Raw genomic sequence first — 20,216 nt, forward strand, 5'->3', positions numbered from 1 at the left:
GGTATATGGCCAATATACCACAGCTAAGGGCTGTATCCAGGCACTCCGCGTTGCGTCGTGGCTAAGAACAGTCCTTAGCCATGGTATATTGGCCATATACCACATCTCCTCCTGCCTTATTGCTTAATTATACTATACTGACATAAGCACCATGTTGAATAGGGAAAACATTTTTTGTTCATAACTCATCAAAACAATAATCAGATCTATAACATATATTTTTCTTTAATAACTTTAAAAACGGGATACAAATCTTGTCAGTTACACAGAAGACTCTAAAACGGTGTTAGTTATTCTAGGTTAAGGAGTCCGCTGCTTGACAAAGACAGAAACAGGTCAACTATAGAGAAACAGTGCAGAGCTCAACGAGCAGGTACAGTAAAAATCTTCAGGCACGGCTGCCACAGGTGTAGACATCAGCTGTGTGTGTCGTAAGAAAAGTGTGGAGAGGGTTTGGCCCAGGTGGTTGTAAAACACTCACCCACAAACATGTTGTAAACAAAAGCTCTATTTAAAGAGAGGATTACAAACGCACTCGGTGATGACTAAAGTGTTAGAAAAAGCAAAAGAAGCTATTAGTGAAAAAAGAACAATATTCAAAGTATTTTTCAGAGTCCTGAGTATAGAAAATAAAGGCCTTGAAAATTAAGAAATGCCACAAAACATGATCTGAATGTTGTTTTACTTTGTGTAAAAACACATCAGTACTCTGAGGCAGTAGCCAGTCTGCCAGTCAAGTCAGTATAGGAGGGGCTTCAATGCAGCTGGTGGATGGCAAGTCTCATCAGGAGCACAGTAGGCATGGGCAGTAGATAGGTAGGGTGAGGTTCCTGTCTATTGGCAGAGTGGTGTACAGTACAGTAGGAGGGGCCCTGCTAGAGCCTGTCATTGAAGGTGATGTTGCACACAGGGCTGGTCCTGTCAGTGGGGCTGATGTCGGGGAACCCTGGGCCTGGAGGGGGAAGGAGAGGAGAGGGAGAGGGAAGGCATGGAGTTTATGGAGGCAGAGGCATCCTCTGGCTGATCCTGGCTGATGCTGGACTGCAGGGCAGCCGGGGTCAGCCACTCCATGGGCAGGCAGCTCTGCAGGAAGGGCACACAGGAACTGAAGTAGGCCAGCCGGTTCACCCAGAGAGGGATCTTCCTGCCACACAGGGCCTGATGGACAGACAGGAAGAGTGCAGAGTAGAACAGTGAGACATGCAGCACTGATACTGGAGTGCTAGGTCTTACTGGAAATGGATCTGCTGATACTGTAGCGGTAAGACATTTGGCCCTACTAAGCAGGATAGAGCTAACGGTCCTTTAGGTATTGGAATGAACTGCACTAGACTGTATCCAATTCATCTTTAGGTATTGGAATGAACTGCACTAGACTGTATCCAATTCATCTTTAGGTATTGGAATGAACTGCACTAGACTGTATCCAATTCATCTTTAGGTATTGGAATGAACTGCACTAGACTGTATCCAATTCATCTTTAGGTATTGGAATGAACTGCACTAGACTGTATCCAATTCATCTTTAGGTATTGGAATGAACTGCACTAGACTGTATCCAATTCATCTTTAGGTATTGGAATGAACTGCACTAGACTGTATCCAATTCATCTTTAGGTATTGGAATGAACTGCACTAGACTGTATCCAATTCATCTTTAGGTATTGGAATGAACTGCACTAGACTGTATCCAATTCATCTTTAGGTATTGGAATGAACTGCACTAGACTGTATCCAATTCATCTTTAGGTATTGGAATGAACTGCACTAGACTGTATCCAATTCATCTTTAGGTATTGGAATGAACTGCACTAGACTGTATCCAATTCATCTTTAGGTATTGGAATGAACTGCACTAGACTGTATCCAATTCATCTTTAGGTATTGGAATGAACTGCACTAGACTGTATCCAATTCATCTTTAGGTATTGGAATGAACTGCACTAGACTGTATCCAATTCATCTTTAGGTATTGGAATGAACTGCACTAGACTGTATCCAATTCATCTTTAGGTATTGGAATGAACTGCACTAGACTGTATCCAATTCATCTTTAGGTATTGGAATGAACTGCACTAGACTGTATCCAATTCGACCCTTATTCATCTGATGGCTACTACTGGGGTGCTATTTCAATGGGAAAATATTGTGGCTGTGTCGTCTTGCTAAGTACAGACATCATTACAATGTAATTACTTCCTTGGTAGCCACTGGCCATGACCATTCCTTTTGCTGAGCACAGTAATGTGTTTTTATCACCCCAGTGAATAGAGGAGTTTACTTCTGTTCAAGACACCTGTGTTGAGTTGTTACCTGTCCCCTGTCACTTTTTTTAACACCAATGACATTATTAGAATTTCTCACATCACAATAAAAATCTCTTTCCCGTGAAAATAGTTTAGCAACCATAAAACCAATCTTTTCAAACATTGTGTTCCAAAGCGGCAGGTAGCCTAGTGGTTAGAGCGTTGGACTAGTAACCGAAAGGTTGCAAGATCGTATCCCCGAGCTGACAAGGTAAAAATCTGTCGTTCTGCCCCTGAACAAGGCAGTTAACCCACTATTCCAAGGCCATCATTGAAAATAAGAATTTGTTCTTAACTGACTTGTTTAGTTAAATAAAAAATAAAAAGCGAACACCAAACAAAGACATTTACTGACCCAGTAAATGCAGAGGAACACAAATCGCCCTTTCTATCAAAGCGGTATTAGCTGTAGATTCTTATCTTTAGTCCTTGTGATGTCTAATGGATCTATTCCACTTTGGAAAAAACAGGTCTTGGGTGGGAAAAGCCTCTGGCTGTGAAAAACAAGCCAACTGGCTACACAAAGTGAATGATCGACAAATGCGCACACCACACAGACAGAGGCAATATTGCTGGAAATGAAATGGCAGATATTGCCTTACGTTTGGCTTTTCACGCCAATTGTGGCTAACCAGGGGTGGGATAATGTCAATGTGGATTTGATTGGATAGTAGCCTGGTGCTTGAGGTGTCTGATACTTGTGAGATTTGTTTATGACAGTTTGCGGTGGAACACGTGACAAATGCAAGCACTTTCAGAATTGTTTGGGGAGCTACTCATAGCTGGCCTGTGACCTCGCGATTGACCTGTTGGAGACCCCTGGCATAAATTAATCTCGAAAAATGATTTGCTTTCATTAACACAGAACAAAATAGATCGCAAATGACTAGAAACAATGATCTGACTCAATCTATACAACATCGTCATACATCGAGTCATACTAGACATGTCTAGTTGTAGTAGTGATAAAAAGATGGTATGACCTAAAACACTAGGAGGAAGAGGTGCTGGTTTCACTGGAAATAAGTTCTTATCCAGAGGCACTAGCAGTTCTGGGGGGGGGGGGGGGCAGTGCCCATGTGACAACATTTTTGGACCCCCTTGTGGGCCCCCTAAATGTGGAGAATGAAATAATTGTTACATACATTTTTGCTATCGTTCTTTTTTTACATCCGTTATTAGACAGTGGCAACGATGATGATTATGAACATGGTCTTTTGCCTGCTAATGCCTGCAATGCAGTGAAGAAAACGATATGACAACAATAACGTCTAATGTAACTGGCCCCTCTAACAGTACAACTGGCCCCAGCTTGGCCCCCCCAGTTGAAATTGTCTAGAACCACCACTGCCATCAGGCCCACTTCATTTGCCTTTCAAATGCAGAAAGGATTATCAAATACTGCTCATAGGATTCATGGTATGTTGCCTGTAAAAAAACAATTGGGCAATATTTATTGGACCCCCTTTCAAACAGCCTTTCATACAGCCATTGCTTTACCCAGCAAGGAGCAAGAGACATTCAACTTCGACTTTGTTGTTGCGACTGTTGTCATAGTAACCTGACGTGACTGCAGCATGTTCTAAATTCCTCTGTGACTGTATATATTGTCGTGACGTTGTATTGATTAATGTGACGACTGCTGCTCATTGAATGATTAACGGTTTATAATTACGTGATTAAATGAATCAGGTAATTATTAACTCATTAGCCTGGGGCACCATGGGAAAGTTTGGTTTTATTAAGTTTCTATTATTAGAATATCGATTTTACAATCAATTTCCTCTACAATCTCATTCTGAACGTTGCATAATCCGGGAATCTGCACAAACCCGAGTCTTGATTATTTATTTGCCAACAAGCTAAAATGATAATATAACATACACAAACACACAGTCTAGGCTATTGATTAGAACTTAGTACGATGAAACAGGTCCCTAGCGGGTCAACACAATATGACACGTGTTACACAAAATGGGGATTTCAAGAGAGAGAGTGCAAGAGAGAAAAACACACTTGCGTGCATTTGTCAGCTATGCTTATTTTAACCTTAACCTTGCCCGAACTGCCGCTCTTATGGGTCAGAATATAATGATGTAATTATGTGTTGAAGGTCTCCGATGGGGTGTGTCTGCGTGGACCGAATTTTGACTTCTCTGATGACGGTCCGTCTTCGGTTACCGGGTGTAACTCTCGGTTTCTCCTCACGATGTCAGTGTCCTTTCTCTTAGTGGTCTGTTTCCTCGCCCTTGTTCTGAAAAGGTGTTTTCGGAGGAGGGCTAATCAGCCGTGGGGATGGTTCCAGCGTGGGAAGGAAAACAGTGTAGACACACGATTCCTTGGAGAGTGGTGACCAGGTGGTCCTGCTTGAATTCACCCCCTTTAGATACAGCTACTCGTCCGTAGCATAGGTTGTTAAAAGGTTCCTTTGTCTTCTTCAAGCTCGTGTTGCGTTTTGGGTTTGCTGACCACTCAGACCTTGGCTGCAGCTCAGGGTCACTTAGTCTGATATGTTAATTCTTAACTCACATGTTTTATACCCTCGGGTCAGAAATGGACGTTTCCGCCTTCAGGGCAGTTACGAGGAAAGTTACGAGGCAAGGTCTGGATTTTACTCAGATCCAATTTAGACAACTATCTTCACATTTCATCTTTACAAAAACATTCTCTTTGATCTGGACATTTTCCACACAACGTACAATATGCAAACATCAGGCACATGTTAGGAAAACCCTTAAAGTTACAATGTTTTCGTTATAACGTCGTCCTTTAACTTTTAATAACATTACAAAAACGACATTCATTTTCATATTCCATCTATCGTCATTACCACCATTGTGGCTGACAAAACCTATTGTCCCAAAGTCCATTTATTGCATGTTAATGTTCTGAGGGCGGTTCTCCATAATGAGAGGACAAAAGGAATTTTGTCTGCTGCCTTAAGATTTACAATGGGCGTTAGGTGTCATAACCCCCCATACCTCCCAATCTCTTCCCCTCTGGTGGGTGTGAGAGATCTCCCTGTAGGATTGTGGTCCATGGTAACCTGACCCGAGCAGGCCAGTCATGACAATATGTATCGACAAAGCCATCGATCATGTGACGTCATTCATTCCCATGTGTGAAGACTCAATAACGCATTGGAGCCAAATTAAGTTGGTTAAGGTGGTGTCTCAGAGACATAGCCACTGAGGTATAATAAGAACTGGAGAATGCGTCCAAATGTCCGCCCGTTGTTATCAAGGTAATCTACTCACGTTCGCATACACCAATTCATGGACGTCTATATGCGGGTTACATCCGGTTTATCCGGGCCAACATCACATGTACAATTGCCTGGTAGACCAAAAAGTACCTTTTAGGCCCTGGTCAGTATCTGGATAATATGTGTGAAATGCTTGATAATGTATGTGATAAATACTGCCTGCCGGGGTATTTACAAAATAGCACAGGAATGAAATCTACTTGTTTTGATCACATCTTTACTAATGCTGCAGAAATCTGCTCTAATGCAGTATCCAAATCCATTGGATGTAGTGATCACAATATAGAAGCCATAGCTCAGAACACCAAAGTTTCAATGGCTGGGCCTAATATAATGCATAAGAGGTCATACAATAAGTTTAGTAGTGATTCCTATGTTGAAGATGTAACTAATATTTGCTGGTCTGTGGTGTGTAACCACATTTATGAAATTGCTTATTCCAGTTACTAATAAGCATGCAACTGTTAAATCCCTGTGGATTTAAAAAAAAGTATGGTTGAGAGGGATGAGGCAAAAGGAATGGCAAATAAATCTTGCTGCACAAATCATGTGACTAAACTGAACAAAAAGAAGAAGACACTGTACTATGAAACAAAGATAAATGATATAAAGAATGATAGTAAAAAGCTTTGGAGCACATTAAATGGAATTTTGGGCAAAAAGGCAAACTCCGCACCATCATTCAATGAATCAGATGGCTCATTCATTACTAAACCCACTGATATTACCAACTACTTTAATTATATTTTTAATTGGCAAGATTAGAAAATTTAGGCATGACATGCCAGCAAAAAATGTTGAACCTCCATGCATAAGTGACCAAATTATGAAAGACAATTCTGTAAACTAAGTGTGGAAGAGGTGAACAAATTATTGTTGTCTATCAACAATGACAAGCCACTTGGGTCTGACAACTTGAACAGAAAATGACTGAGAATGACCATGGAGAATATTGCCACTTCTATTTGCCATCTCTTCAATCTAAGCCTACTAGAAAGTGTGCACCTTCAGGCCTGGAGGGAAGCAAAAGTCATTTTGCTACCCAAGAATAGCAAAGCCCCCTTTACTGGCTCAAACAGCCGACCAATAAGTCTGTTTCTAACCCAATTTGACCAGATAGAAATAGCATTGTAAGTAAACAAATTAACAACAGACTTTCAGCACGCATATAAGGAAGGACACTCAACATGTACAGCACTTGACTGATGATTGGCTGAGAGAAATTGTGATAGCTGTTTTGTTAGACATCAGTGCAGCTTTTAACATTACCGATCATAATCTGCTGCTTGAAAAATGTATGTGTTATGGCTTTACATCCCCTGCTATATTGTGGATTGAGAGTTACCGGTATATCAGAACACAGAGGGTGTTCTTTAATGGAAGCTTCTTCAACATAATTCAGACAGAGTCCAGCACACCCTGGAAAACACTGGGATATAGGCCTTTGTGTGTATGTGCCTGTGTGCCTGTGTGTGTGTGTGTGTGTGTGTTCAGTGTTGCTTACCTCCGACAGGGCTGAGGTGAAGTGGTTACAGTTCTTGTGCATGAGATGGTAGGCGTTCCCCTTGTACTCTTTCCCCAGGTCCGCCATGATGCGCTCCACATCCTCCTCAGTGAAGTCTGTGCTGCCCAGAACAATGGCCTCTCTGACACCAGGAACAGGATCCACACAGAGAGACAGGGTCAATTCAAGTCAAATTTTTCCACCATACAAGGCGATATTTTAAAATATCCCAGAATCGATGTCGTAATATTATATAGTCCTCTATTTTCTTTAATCAAGAAAAAAGAAATCTGACATATGAGCATATCTGATCAACATGCTGTTAGGTTCTAAATAACGGTAAAAACTGACAGACAACTATTAAAGCTCAAACCAAGTTTATTCATCAAAAGGGTCGGACAGCTGAACAGATAAAGAATATTCACACAAGTACTGGTATTTAACCCTTTCTCCTATGCTGAGTCTCCTCCTACACATCTGAACAGCCAATACAGCTCTGTTGCTAGACAGAAAGTTAGTGATGTCTATTCGTCCTCACTTCATCTGATCTGATCTCAGCACCAAATTCCTCACTCCTCACCAAAGGATCCCCGATGTCTAACAATAACATTCTGACAGAATGTAAACATTCTACATTCCCCTCTCTCCCTCAGTGACATGGAAAAGGATACTTCATATTTTCAAGTTTAGAACTCAGAACCCAACAATGCATCTTATTGCCAGATACAAAATGTCTGAATCTCCTAAAAGAGCCACAAGATGGAGCTTTAATGTTTCCTTACTACAAAATCCTACTTTCTTTGAAAACTTTGAAAAACTGAATTGAATTAACTCCTAATGATTAACAAAAATTCAGTCGATGATCCTCAGATTCTATAGGATGCCACCAAAGGTTTTATTACAAACAACGCAACTGCATTTGCATCTGGGCTGAATAAATCGCAACTAAAAAAGATAATCAGAATTGGAAAAGTTGTTAATGATGTTAGAGCGTTCACCCAGTGCGCTCACCATCTTTGATAAACATAGAAAACTTACCCAAATTGGTACATCTGGACCAAAGCGGGTCTGTTAAACTATTATCCTCAGATAACCTCAGTCTATTACATATCTTACATGCTTCATCAGAAACCAAAGCTCTTTGGGCAGTCCTATCACTTGATGCAGAAAAAGCTTTTGATAGACTAGAATGGTAATATCTTTGGTCAGATTTTGGAACATATAGTGCTTGGCTCCAATTTTATTCATATGATTAAAATACTATATGCCAATCCCTCATCCATAGTAATAACAGGCAATACCTGCTCTGTTTTGTTCAGAATAAGTAGAAGTAGCAGGAAAGGTGATCCCATCTCACCTCTGCTATTTTTATTGTATATGGAGCCCCTGGCCCAGGCATCAATATCTCTCAATTCTACAGATCACGTCATCCCATTATACGCCGACGAGATCTTACATTGTCTAGATAAAGTATCTCAATCCCTCCCAAAAGTTTTAAAGATCAACTGAGACTGCTCTTCTCTGTGTCACCGAGGCTCTCCGCACTGCTAAAGCTAACTCTCTCTCCTCTGCTCTCATCCTTCTAGACCTATCTGCTGCCTTTGATACTGTGAACCATCAGATCCTCCTCTCCACCCTCTCCGAGTTGGGCATCTCCGGCGCGGCCCACGCTTGGATTGCGTCCTACCTGACAGGTCGCTCCTACCAGGTGGCGTGGCGAGAATCTGTCTCCGCACCACATGCTCTCACCACTGGTGTCCCCCAGGGCTCTGTTCTATGCCCTCTCCTATTCTCGCTATACACCAAGTCACTTGGCTCTGTCATATCCTCACATGGCCTCTCCAATCATTGCTATGCAGACGACACACAATTAATCTTCTCCTTTCCCCCTTCTGATAACCAGGTGGCGAATCGCATCTCTGCATGTCTGGCAGACATATCAGTGTGGATGACGGATCACCACCTCAAGCTGAACCTCGGCAAGACAGAGCTGCTCTTCCTCCCGGGGAAGGACTGCCCGTTCCATGATCTCGCCATCACGGTTGACAACTCCATTGTGTCCTCCTCCCAGAGTGCTAAGAACCTTGGCGTGACCCTGGACAACACCCTGTCGTTCTCCACTAACATCAAGGCGGTGACCCAATCCTGTAGGTTCATGCTCTACAACATTCGCAGAGTACGACCCTGCCTCACACAGGAAGCGGTGCAGGTCCTAATCCAGGCACTTGTCATCTCCCGTCTGGATTACTGCAACTCGCTGTTGGCTGGGCTCCCTGCCTGTGCCATTAAACCCCTACAACTCATCCAGAACGCCGCAGCCCGTCTGGTGTTCAACCTTCTCAAGTTCTCTCACGCCACCCCGCTCCTCCACTGGCTTCCAGTTGAAGCTCGCATCCGCTACAAGACCATGGTGCTTGCCTACGGAGCTGTGAGGGGAACGGCACCTCCGTACCTTCAGGCTGTACACCCAAACAAGGGCACTGCGTTCATCCACCTCTGGCCTGCTGGCCCCCCTACCTCTGAGGAAGCACAGTTCCCACTCAGCCCAGTCAAAACTGTTCGCTGCTCTGGCACCCCTATGGTGGAACAAGCTCCCTCACGACGCCAGGACAGCGGAGTCAATCACCACCTTCCGGAGACACCTGAAACCCCACCTCTTTAAGGAATACCTAGGATAGGATCAAGTAATCCTTCTAACCCCCCCCCAAAAAAGATATAGATGTACTATTGTAAAGTGGTTGTTCCACTGGATATCATAAGGTGAATGCACCAATTTGTAAGTCGCTCTGGATAAGAGCATCTGCTAAATGACTTAAATGTAAATGTAAAAATTAGAGAAATTCAGCACCATCTCAAGTTATAAAACCAAAATCAGTCCTACCGCCTCTCAAGACCCTGATGGAGGACTCCATCTCAATTTATGGAATCCCAATAGTTTACCATTTTAAATATTTGGGAGTAGATATATTTCCTTCTTTAGATGAAACAATTGCCAGAACCTTGAACAGAACACTGAAATCAATTCAATCTGACCTCAGTAGATGTACTAATATCCCATTTGCTTTAACCGGCAGAATATCTATCGTCAAAATGAATATATTGCCACGGCTGAATTTCTGTTGTTCAATGCTTCCCTTCTCTCCCCATTCTGGCTATTGGAATAAAATCCATATGTATATGGCAAGGTAAGCGAGCCCAGATAAATTTAAGAAACTTGTAAAGAGGGAAAGACGTAGGAGGACTATCCGTACCAAATTTTAAATTGTATTTCCACACAGTAGCATTTCCTCCCATCCTAAATTGGTTTAGACATGAATCCTCCACCCCCTTGCTGAGTATAGAGAGAAATATGGTGTCTCCTATTGCCCTGGAAGAGGTGGTCTTTACTGATATATACCTTAAACAATGTAAACTACACTTTGGTCTCATTATTGCTAACACAATTTCTATTTGGCGCTAAATAAAAAAAATACATGCCCATACTCCAATATTTTACAATAATGCCTTGCGATCTAGAGGGCGGCCATTTGCATACCCCAATGGTGCAAATGTGGAATCCGTATCCTTGCCGATATCATGGACAATAATGGTCTTGGTACATTCCAAGATCTGAAAGATACAGACATTACCTTTTTTTCTATATTTAGAACTTAGGTCTGCTTTGTTTGCCTATGCAGTCTCTCGGGAAACCCAACTACCGAAACATATAATGATGGGCTCCCGAAAGGACTGATCTTTATAATATATAAACAACTTTTGGAAAGCTCATATTCTGAGCTAGCCATTCAAAAAAAGTATTGTCCACAGATCTAAGTGAATCTGGACAACCCTTAAACTTGAACAGAATATTGAAAAATATGACATTGGAATCCCATAATCCGAACCATCAATTTATACAATAAATCTGTTCACAGTAGGGCTGAACCCGACAAATTTTTTGGGGGTCGACCAAGACACAGTTGTCTGCTCTTTAGACCAAATGACTGGTCCAAATTTTGAAATGTGTATTTTTCCATATATAGACACACCTTATGTTTGAATAAAAATAAAATGAACTAATATATATATATACATACATACACACAGTTGAAGTCGGAAGTTTACATAAACAAGTTACATTAACAATATATACACACACACACACACACACACACACACACACACACACACACACACACACACACACACACACACACACACACACACACACACACACACACACACACACACACACACACACACACACACACACACACACACACACACACACAGTTGAAGTTGGAAGTTTACATAAACAAGTTTTAATGACTCCAACCTAAGTATTTCAACCACTCCACAAATATCTTGTTAAAATTAAATCAAAAGTTTGTCACGTGCGCCGAATACAACAGGTGTAGACCTTACAGTGAAATGCTTACTTACAGGCTCTAACCAATAGTGCAAAAAAGGTGTTAGGTAAGTAAAGAAACAAAACAACAGTAAAAAGACAGGCTATAAAAATAGCGAGGCTATAAAGTGACTATGCATATATGATGAACAGAGAGTAGCAGTAGCGTAAAAGAAGGGTTGGCGGGTGGCGGGACACAATGCAGATAGCCCGGTCAGCCAATGTGCGGGTGCACTGCTTGGTCGGCCCAATTGAGGTAGTATGTATAGTTAAAGTGACTATGCATATATTATAAACAGAGAGTAGCAGCAGCGTAAAAAGAAGGGTTGGGGGGGGGGGGCACAATGCAATTAGTCTGGGTAGCCATTTGGGAGGAGCCTTTTGGTCCTAGACTTGGCATTCTGGTACCGCTTGCCATGCGGTAGTAGAGAGAACAGAGACTGGGGTGGCTGGGGTCTTTGACAATTTTTAGGGCCTTCCTCTGACACCGCCTGGTATAGAGGTCCTGGATGGCAGGCAGCTTAGCCCCAGTGATGTACTGGGCCGTACGCACTACCCTCTGTAGTGCCTTGCGGTCGGAGGCCGAGCAATTGCTGTACCAGGCAGTGATGCAACCAGTCAGGACGCTCTAGATGTTGCAGCTGTAGAACCTTTTGAGGATCTCAAGACCCATGCCAAATCTTTTTAGTTTCCTGAGGGGGAATAGGCTTTGTCGTGCCCTCTTCACGACTGTCTTGGTGTGTTTGGACCATTCTAGTTTGTTGTTGATGTGGACACCAAGGAACTTGAAGCTCTCAACCTGCTCCACTACAGCCCCGTCGATGAGAATGGGGATGTGCTCGGTCCTCCTTTTCCTGTAGTCCACAATCATCTCCTTAGTCTTGGTTACGTTGAGGGAGAGGTTGTTATTCTGGCACCACCCGGCCAGGTCTCTGACCTCCACCGACAAGACAGCCTGTAGGGAGATCAGGCCTACCACTGTTGTGTCGTCTGCAAACTTAATGATGGTGTTGGAGTTGTGCCTGGCCATGCAGTCGTGAGTGAACAGGGAGAAGAGGAGGGAACTGAGCACGCACCCCTGTGGAGCTCCAGTGTTGAGGATCAGCGTGGCAGATGTGTTGCTACCTACCCTCACCACCTGGGGACGGCCCGTCAGGAAGTCCAGGATCCAGTTGCAGAGGGAGGTGTTTAGTCCCAGGATCCTAGGCTTAGTGATGAGCTTTGAGGATACCATGGTGTTGAACGCTGAGCTGTAGTCAACGAATAGCATTCTCCCATAAGTGTTCCTTTTGTCCAGGTGGGAAAGGACAGTGTGGAGTGCAATAGAGATTGCATCATTTGTGGATCTGTTTGGGTGGTATGAAAATTGGAGTGGGTCTAGGGTTTCTGGGATAATGGTGTTGATGTGAGCCATTACCAACCTTTCGATGCACTTCATGGCTACAGATGTGAGTGCTACGGGTCTGTAGTCATTTAGGCAGGTTGCCTTTGTGTTCTTGGGCACAGGGACTATGGTGGTCTACTTGAAACATGTTGGTATTACAGATTCAAATCAGGGACATGTTGAAAATGTCAGTGAAGACACCTGCCAGTTGGTCAGCACATGCCCGGAGCACACGTCCTGGTAATCTGTCTGGCACCACAGCCTTGTGTATGTTGACCTGTTTAAAAGTCTTACACACGTTGGCTACGGAGAGCGTGATCACACAGTCGTCCGGAACAGCTGATGCTCTCATGCATGCCTCAGTGTTGCTTGCCTCGAAGCGAGCATAGAAGTGATTTAGCTCGTCTGGTAGGCTCGTGTCACTGGGCAGCTCGCGGCTGTGCTTCCCTTTGCAGTCTGTAATAGTTTGCAAGCCCTGCCACATAAGATGAGCGTCGGAGCCGGTGTAGTATGATTCAATCTTAGCCCTGTATTGACGCTTTGCCTGTTTGATGATTTGTCGCAGGGCATAGCAGGATTTCTTGGAAGCTTCCGGGTTAGAGTCCCGCACCTTGAAAGCGGCAGCTCTACCCTTTAGCTCAGTGCGAATGTTGCCTGTAATCCATGGCTTCTGGTTGGGGTAGGTACGTACAGTCACTGTGGGGACGACGTCCTCGATGCACTTATTGATGAAGCCAATGACTAATGTGGTGTACTCCTCAATGCCATCGGAAGAATCCCGGAACATGTTCCAGTCTGTGATAGCAAAACAGTCCTGTAGTTTAGCATCTGCTTCATCTGACCACTTTTTTATAGACTGAGTCACGGGTGCTTCCTGCTTTAATTTTTGCTTGTAAGCAGGAATCAGGAGGATAGAGTTGTGGTTGGATTTACCAAATGGAGGGCGAGGGAGAGCTTTGTACGCGTCTCTGTGTGTGGAGTACAGGTGATCTAGAATTTTTTCCCTTCTGGTTGCACATTTAACATGTTGATAGAAATTTGGTAGAACTGATTTAAGTTTCCCTGCATTAAAGTCTCCGGCCACTAGGAGCGCCACCTCTGGGTGAGTGGTTTCCTGTTTGCTTATTTCCTTATACAGCTGACTGAGTGCGGTCTTATTGCCAGCATCTGTCTGTCGTGGTAAATAAACAGCCACGAAAAGTATAGCTGAAAACTCTCTAGGCAAGTAGTGTGGCCTGCAATTTATCACAATATACTCTACTTCAGACGAGCAAAATCTAAAGACTTCCTCAGATTTCATGTACCAGCTGTTGTTTACAAATATGCACAGACCGCCCCCGCCTCGTCTTACCGGAGTGTGCTGTTCTATCTTGCCGGTGCAGCGTATATCCCGCTAGCTGAATATCCATGTCGTCATTCAGCCACGATTCCGTGAAACATAGGATATTACAGTTTTTGATGTCCCGTTGGTATGATATTCATGATCGTACCTTGTCTAATTTATTGTCCAATGATTGCACGTTGGCGAGTAGTATTGATGGTAACGGCAGCTTTCCCAGTCGCCTTCTCTGGGTCCTGACCAGGCATCCGGCTCTTTGTCCTCTGTACCTGCGTCGCTTCCTCTTGCAAATAACGGGGATGTCGGCCCTGTGGGGTGCTTGGAGAATGCCTTGTGCGTCATCCTTGTTGTAGAAAAAATCTTTGTCTAATCCGAGGAGAGTGATCGCTGTCCTGATGTCCAGAAGCTCTTTTTTTGACGTAAGATACGGTTGCAGAAACATTATGTACAAAACAAGTTACAAATAACGCAAAAAAAACACATAATAGCACAATTGGTTGGGCGCCCGTAAAACTGCTGCCATTTCTTCTGGCGCCATTTCTCAGTTTTGTAAAGTCGGTTAGGACATCTACTTCGTGCATGACACAAGTAATTTTTCCAACAATTGTTTACAGACAGATTATTTCACTTGTAATTCACTGTATCACAATTCCAGTGGGTCAGACGTTTACATACACTAAGTTGACTGTGCCTTTAAACAGCTTGGAAAACTCCAGAAAATTATGTCATGGCTTTAGAAGCTTCTGATAGGCTAATTGACATCATTTGAGTCAATTGGAGGTGTACCTGTAGATGTATTTCAAGGCCTACCTTCAAACTCAGTGCCTCTTTGCTTGACATCATGGGAAAATCAAAAGAAATCAGCCAAGACCTCAGAAAAAAAATTGTAGACCTCCACAAGTCTGGTTCATCCTTGGAAGCAATTTCCAAACGCCTGAAGGTACCACGTTCATCTGTAGAAACAATAGTATGCAAGTATGAACACAATGGGACCACGCAGCCGTCATACCGCTCAGGAAGGAGACGCATTCAGTTTCCTAGAGATGAACGTACTTTGGTGCGAAAAGTGCAAATCAATCCCAGAATAACAGCAAAGGACCTTGTGAAGATGCTGGAGGAAACAGGTACAAAAGTATCTATATCCACAGCAAAACGAGTCCTATATCGACATAACCTGAAAGGCCGCTCAGCAAGGAAGAAGCCACTGCTCCAAAACCGCCATAAAACAGCCAGACTACGGTTTGCAACTGCACATGGGGACAAAGATCATACTTTTTGGAGAAATGTCCTCTGGTCTGATGAAACAAAAATAGAACAGTTTGGCCATAATGACCATCATTAAGTTAGGAGGAAAAAGGGGGAGGCTTGCAAGCCGAAGAACACCATCCCAACCGTGAAGCACGGGGGTGGCAGCATCATGTGGGGGTGCTTTGCTGCAGGAGGGACTGGTGCACTTCATAAAATAGATGGCATCATGAGGCAGGAAAATGATGTGGCTATATTGAAGCAACATCTCAAGACATCAGTCAGGAAGTTAAAGCTTGGTCGCAAATGGGTCTTCCAAATGGACAATGACCCCAAGCATACTTCCAAAGTTGTGGCAAAATGGCTTAAGGACAACAAAGTCAAGGTATTGGAGTGGCCATCACAAAGCCCTGACCTCAATCCTATAGAACATTTGTGGGCTGAACTGAAAAATCGTGTGCAAGCAAGGAGGCCTACAAACCTGACTCAGTTACACCAGCTCTGTCAGGAGGAATGGGCCAAAATTCACCCAACTTATTGTGGTAAGCTTGTGAAAGGCTACCTGAAACATTTGACCCAAGTTAAACAGTTTAAAGGCAATGCTACCAAATACTAATTGAGTGTATGTAAACTTCTGACCCACTGGGAGTGTGATTAAAGAAATAAAAGCTGAAATAAATCATTCTCTCTACTATTATTCTGACATTTCACATTCTTAAAATAAAGTGGTGATCCTAACTGACCTAAGACAGGGAATTTTTACTAGGATTAAATGTTAAGAATTGTGAAAAACTGAGTTTAAATGTATTTGGCTAAGGTGTATGTAAACTTCTGACTTCAACTGTGTGTGTGTGTGTGTGTGTGTGTGTGTGTGTGTGTATATATATATATATATATATATATATATATAAATAAAACTGAGCTTGTCTGATGCTTTAAGCACACTGTGATTAAATAATTAAGACACACAAATGACCCAGAGGTCAAGAAAAAAAACCTGTTCCTGAACTTCCTCCTACCGTTGCTGCTGGCCTTCTCATATTCTGCCATTATGCTCACATTTATTTTATAATAAAGTTGTCGAATTTCACAATCATTGTCATGTGATTAATACAAATTCTATCTAAATAAAAAGTATACAAATCTAAAAGTAACTTCTATTGCCAACTATGTAAAAATAGCCTACATAAAGCCAACAAATAAAAACATTGCATCCTGCAGGTAAAGAAAATAAATCACATTGGCTAAGCATGGCCTGTCTACAAGGAATTTGAAACATCGTATCAACTTTCAACTTGGTCCAGTCCAAAGCTTGCTCTAACAAATTTGCAACATTGTATAAAATATTCTGCACCCTCAGAGTTTCCCATGCCAGTGAGTTCTGAACAGACACAGTTGTAGGCTATTTGCACAAGGGATAAGAAGTAGTCAGGTAGGCCTTTTTTATGACGTTTCCACTGGATCAGAACATTACATTTTTTTTTCTTTTCACGCCGGGTGGTTATCCAAAGGGAGAGAGCTGGAAAGATTTTTCAAATAGGCAACATTGAGGAACTATTGCATTCTTAATGGATGTAAAACAGACTTTAGTTGCTTTTTGAGGTGAAGAAAAAAATTGCTTTGAGAAGCTCCACAGCTCATTAGTGGTGGTGAGTTAATACAAATCAGAAATACTATCAGATCCCCAAACAGGCACATTTATAAGCCTAAATTTGTGCGCAGGCCAGGTAGCCTAGGCCTACTTCTATACATAATCAGATGCGCGTCCTTACTCAACATTGAGAGGAGCGCTCCAAACAAACACACACGATGAATAAATGAACGATTAACGGTAAATGTACTACTGGTGTGCCATCCCCACGGCCTCCGCAATGGATTAGTCCACTGAGACAGGTGTCAATCAAGACATTTGCCATATTCTTTACATATATATTTTTTGTAACTGCTAAAAAAAAGGTTTTTTTAAAGTTGTCAACTAACCAAACAATTGACCAGTGGACTAAATGGGGTCAGCCCTAGTTCACAGAATGAATTTAACACCAAGGAAAGGTTTTATGATGAAATTGGCCCCAACTGTTCACTGTGTCACCTAAATCAGGTAGGCACATTCCTTCATATGATGTGGGAGTGCTCTGCAGTGAAATACTTCTGGGGCAAAGTAAAAAAAAATGTATTTCGAAGTGCATGAATGTAAATATTCAATGCGTTGCATCTACCATGTTAGTTAACGATAATAGCTCCTTGAATCAGACTATTACTACTGGCAGGCAGCACTGACGCAAAAAAATATGTTGGCTCTTAGATGGCAATCACCGCACTCTCTCCCAATATACTATTAGAAGTCATAATATTAGAATTATCGAGAGGGAGAATGAATGGGGCTAGTCAAGAAACAATTGAGACCTGGACAAATATACTTGACTCTAAAGAATAATCTCAGCTAGCCCAACACATACAAACAATATATATACACAAACTAAAATATAAAAGCAACACACAACAATTTCTAAGATTTTACTGAGTTACAGTTCATATAAGGAAATCAGTCAATTTAAATAAATAAGTAAATTAGGCCCTAATCTGGGGATTTCACATGACTGGGAACACAGATAAAGATCTGTTGGTCACAGATAACGTAACAAAAAGGTAGAGACATGGATCAGAAAACCAGTCAGTATCTGGTGTGAACACCTCATGCAGCGCGACATCTCCTTCACATAGAGTTGATCAGGCTGTTGATTGTGGCCTGTGGAATGTTGTCCCACTCCTCTTCCAATGGCTGTGTGAAGTTGCTGGACATTGGCGGGAACTGGAACACGCCGTCGTACACGCCGATCCAGAGCATCCCAAACGTGCTAAATGGGTGACATGTCTGGTGGGTTCCCATTTCCAACAGGACAATGACCCTAAGCACACAGCCAAGACAGAGCAGGAGTGGCTTCGTGACAAGTCTCTAAATGTCCTTGAGAGGCCCAGCCAGAGCCCGGACTTGAACCCGATCGAACATCTCTTGAGAGATCTGAAAATAGCTGTGCAGCGACGCTCCCCATCCAACCTGACAGAGTTTAAGAGGATCTGCAGAGAAGTAACAGGTGTGCCAACCTTGTAGTGTCATACCCAAGAAGACTCAAGGCTGTAATCGCTGCCAATGGTGCTTCAACAAGGTACTGAGCAAAGGGTCTGAATACTTATGTAGATGTGATATGTTTATTTTTAATAAAATTAATTTAAAAAATATTTAATCATTTTTAGAATAAGGCTGTAATGTAACAAAATGTGGAAAAAGTCAAGGGGTTTGAATACTTTCCGAATGCACTGAAAATACATTGAGTGTAAAAAACATTAGGAATAGCTGCTCTTTCCATGACAGACTGACCAGGTGAATCCAGGTAAAAGCTATGATCCCTTATTGATGTCACTTGTTAAATCCACTTCAAATCAGTGTAGATGAAGGGGAGGAGACAGTTTAAAGAAGGATTTTCTAGCCTTGGGACAATTGAGTCATGGATTGTGTGCCATTCAGAGGGTGAATGGGCAAGACTAAATATTTAAGTGCCTTTGAACGAGGTATGTAGGTGCCAGGCGCACTGGTTTGTGTCAAGAACTGCAACATTCACACTCAACACTTTAAAATGTGTGTATCAAGAATAGTCCACCACCCAAAGGACATCCAGCCAAGTTGACAGAACTCTGGGAAGCAATGGAGTGGTGGGTGGGTGGGTAGACAGAGATATTGGGGACTGACAACTAACCCGTGTTGCTAGGCAGGGTGGAAAACATTGTTTCCGGGTGGGGGGAATGGGATAGGGAAAAAGCAAATACTCACTTGAATTTGAATGTCTCCCCGAGTTCTGTGGCATCCCCTGGAGTTATCTCAAATATTCCTGAAAATGGATATTGGTGTCCTCCATAGGCAAACTCTGAAAGGTAAGAACATTGATCAGATAACACAGAGGAAGTCAGAGACACTATAAAAAGATTCATAGCACACAACAGTACTAGTGGAGGTGGAGGGGAAGTTCACAGGGCTGTGGGGTGGTGTTGCTGTGTTTGAGGTCAGTGTTGCTGAGCTGTAATCATAGCAGCGGGAAGAAGAGGTTGCCTTACCTCTGCCGTAGATCTCCATCCCTGAGTGAAAGACTCCAATTCCTAGATTGGAGGTGAACTCGTTGATCCAGTACTGAAACAGGAACACCACTGGTCATTATTACTGCTGCCAGACAAAGGACCACATCACAGACACAGGGGAACAGAGAAGTCACAGCATAAAGGGTGAGGGGTCTATAAACATTTGTATACATGCTTTGCAATGAGTAATATACAGTGAATTCGGAAACTATTCGGACCCCTTCTCTTCTTCCACTGTTACTTTACAGCCTTATTCTAAAATTGATTTTTTTTTTTAAATGTCCTCAATCTACACACAATATCTCATAATGACAAAGCGAAAACAAGTTGTTAGAAATTTTTGCAGCTGTATTAAAATATAATACCTTATTTACATAATATTCAGACCCTTTGCTATGATACTCGAAATTGAGCTCTGGTGCATCCTGTTTCCATTGATCATCCTTGAGATGTTTCTACTCATTGGAGTCCACCTGTGATAAATTCAATGAATTGGACATGATTTGGAAAGGCACACACACGTCTTTATAAGGTCCCACAGTTGACAGTGCATGTCAGAGCAAAAACCAAGCCATGAAGTCAAATGAATTGTCCAGAGACCACAGAGACAAGATTGTGTCGAGGCACAGATCTGGGGAAGGGTACCAAAACATGTCTG

The 20,216-nt window shown here is 42.6% G+C and overlaps 1 protein-coding gene across 2 annotated transcripts in view; it reads right to left on the minus strand.

Annotated features, from left to right (window-relative positions):
• Positions 1 to 207: 207 nt before the first annotated feature.
• The window catches only part of LOC106610824 (deubiquitinase DESI2), a 47,681-nt gene continuing 27,672 nt past the window's right edge, over positions 208 to 20,216 (minus strand). For both annotated transcript variants that reach the window (XM_014210445.2, XM_014210439.2), the window contains exons 2-5: positions 19,538 to 19,610; positions 19,257 to 19,350; positions 7,076 to 7,217; positions 208 to 1,158 (exon numbers count right to left, since the gene is read on the minus strand). In XM_014210445.2, the coding sequence (XP_014065920.1) occupies positions 922 to 1,158; positions 7,076 to 7,217; positions 19,257 to 19,350; positions 19,538 to 19,556 (492 nt within the window). In that variant the 5' untranslated portion in view covers positions 19,557 to 19,610 and the 3' untranslated portion in view covers positions 208 to 921. The remainder of the gene's footprint in view (positions 1,159 to 7,075; positions 7,218 to 19,256; positions 19,351 to 19,537; positions 19,611 to 20,216) is intronic.

The sequence above is a fragment of the Salmo salar genome, chromosome ssa01 (assembly GCF_905237065.1).
Source record: "Salmo salar chromosome ssa01, Ssal_v3.1, whole genome shotgun sequence".
Taxonomy (NCBI): Eukaryota; Metazoa; Chordata; class Actinopteri; order Salmoniformes; family Salmonidae; genus Salmo; species Salmo salar.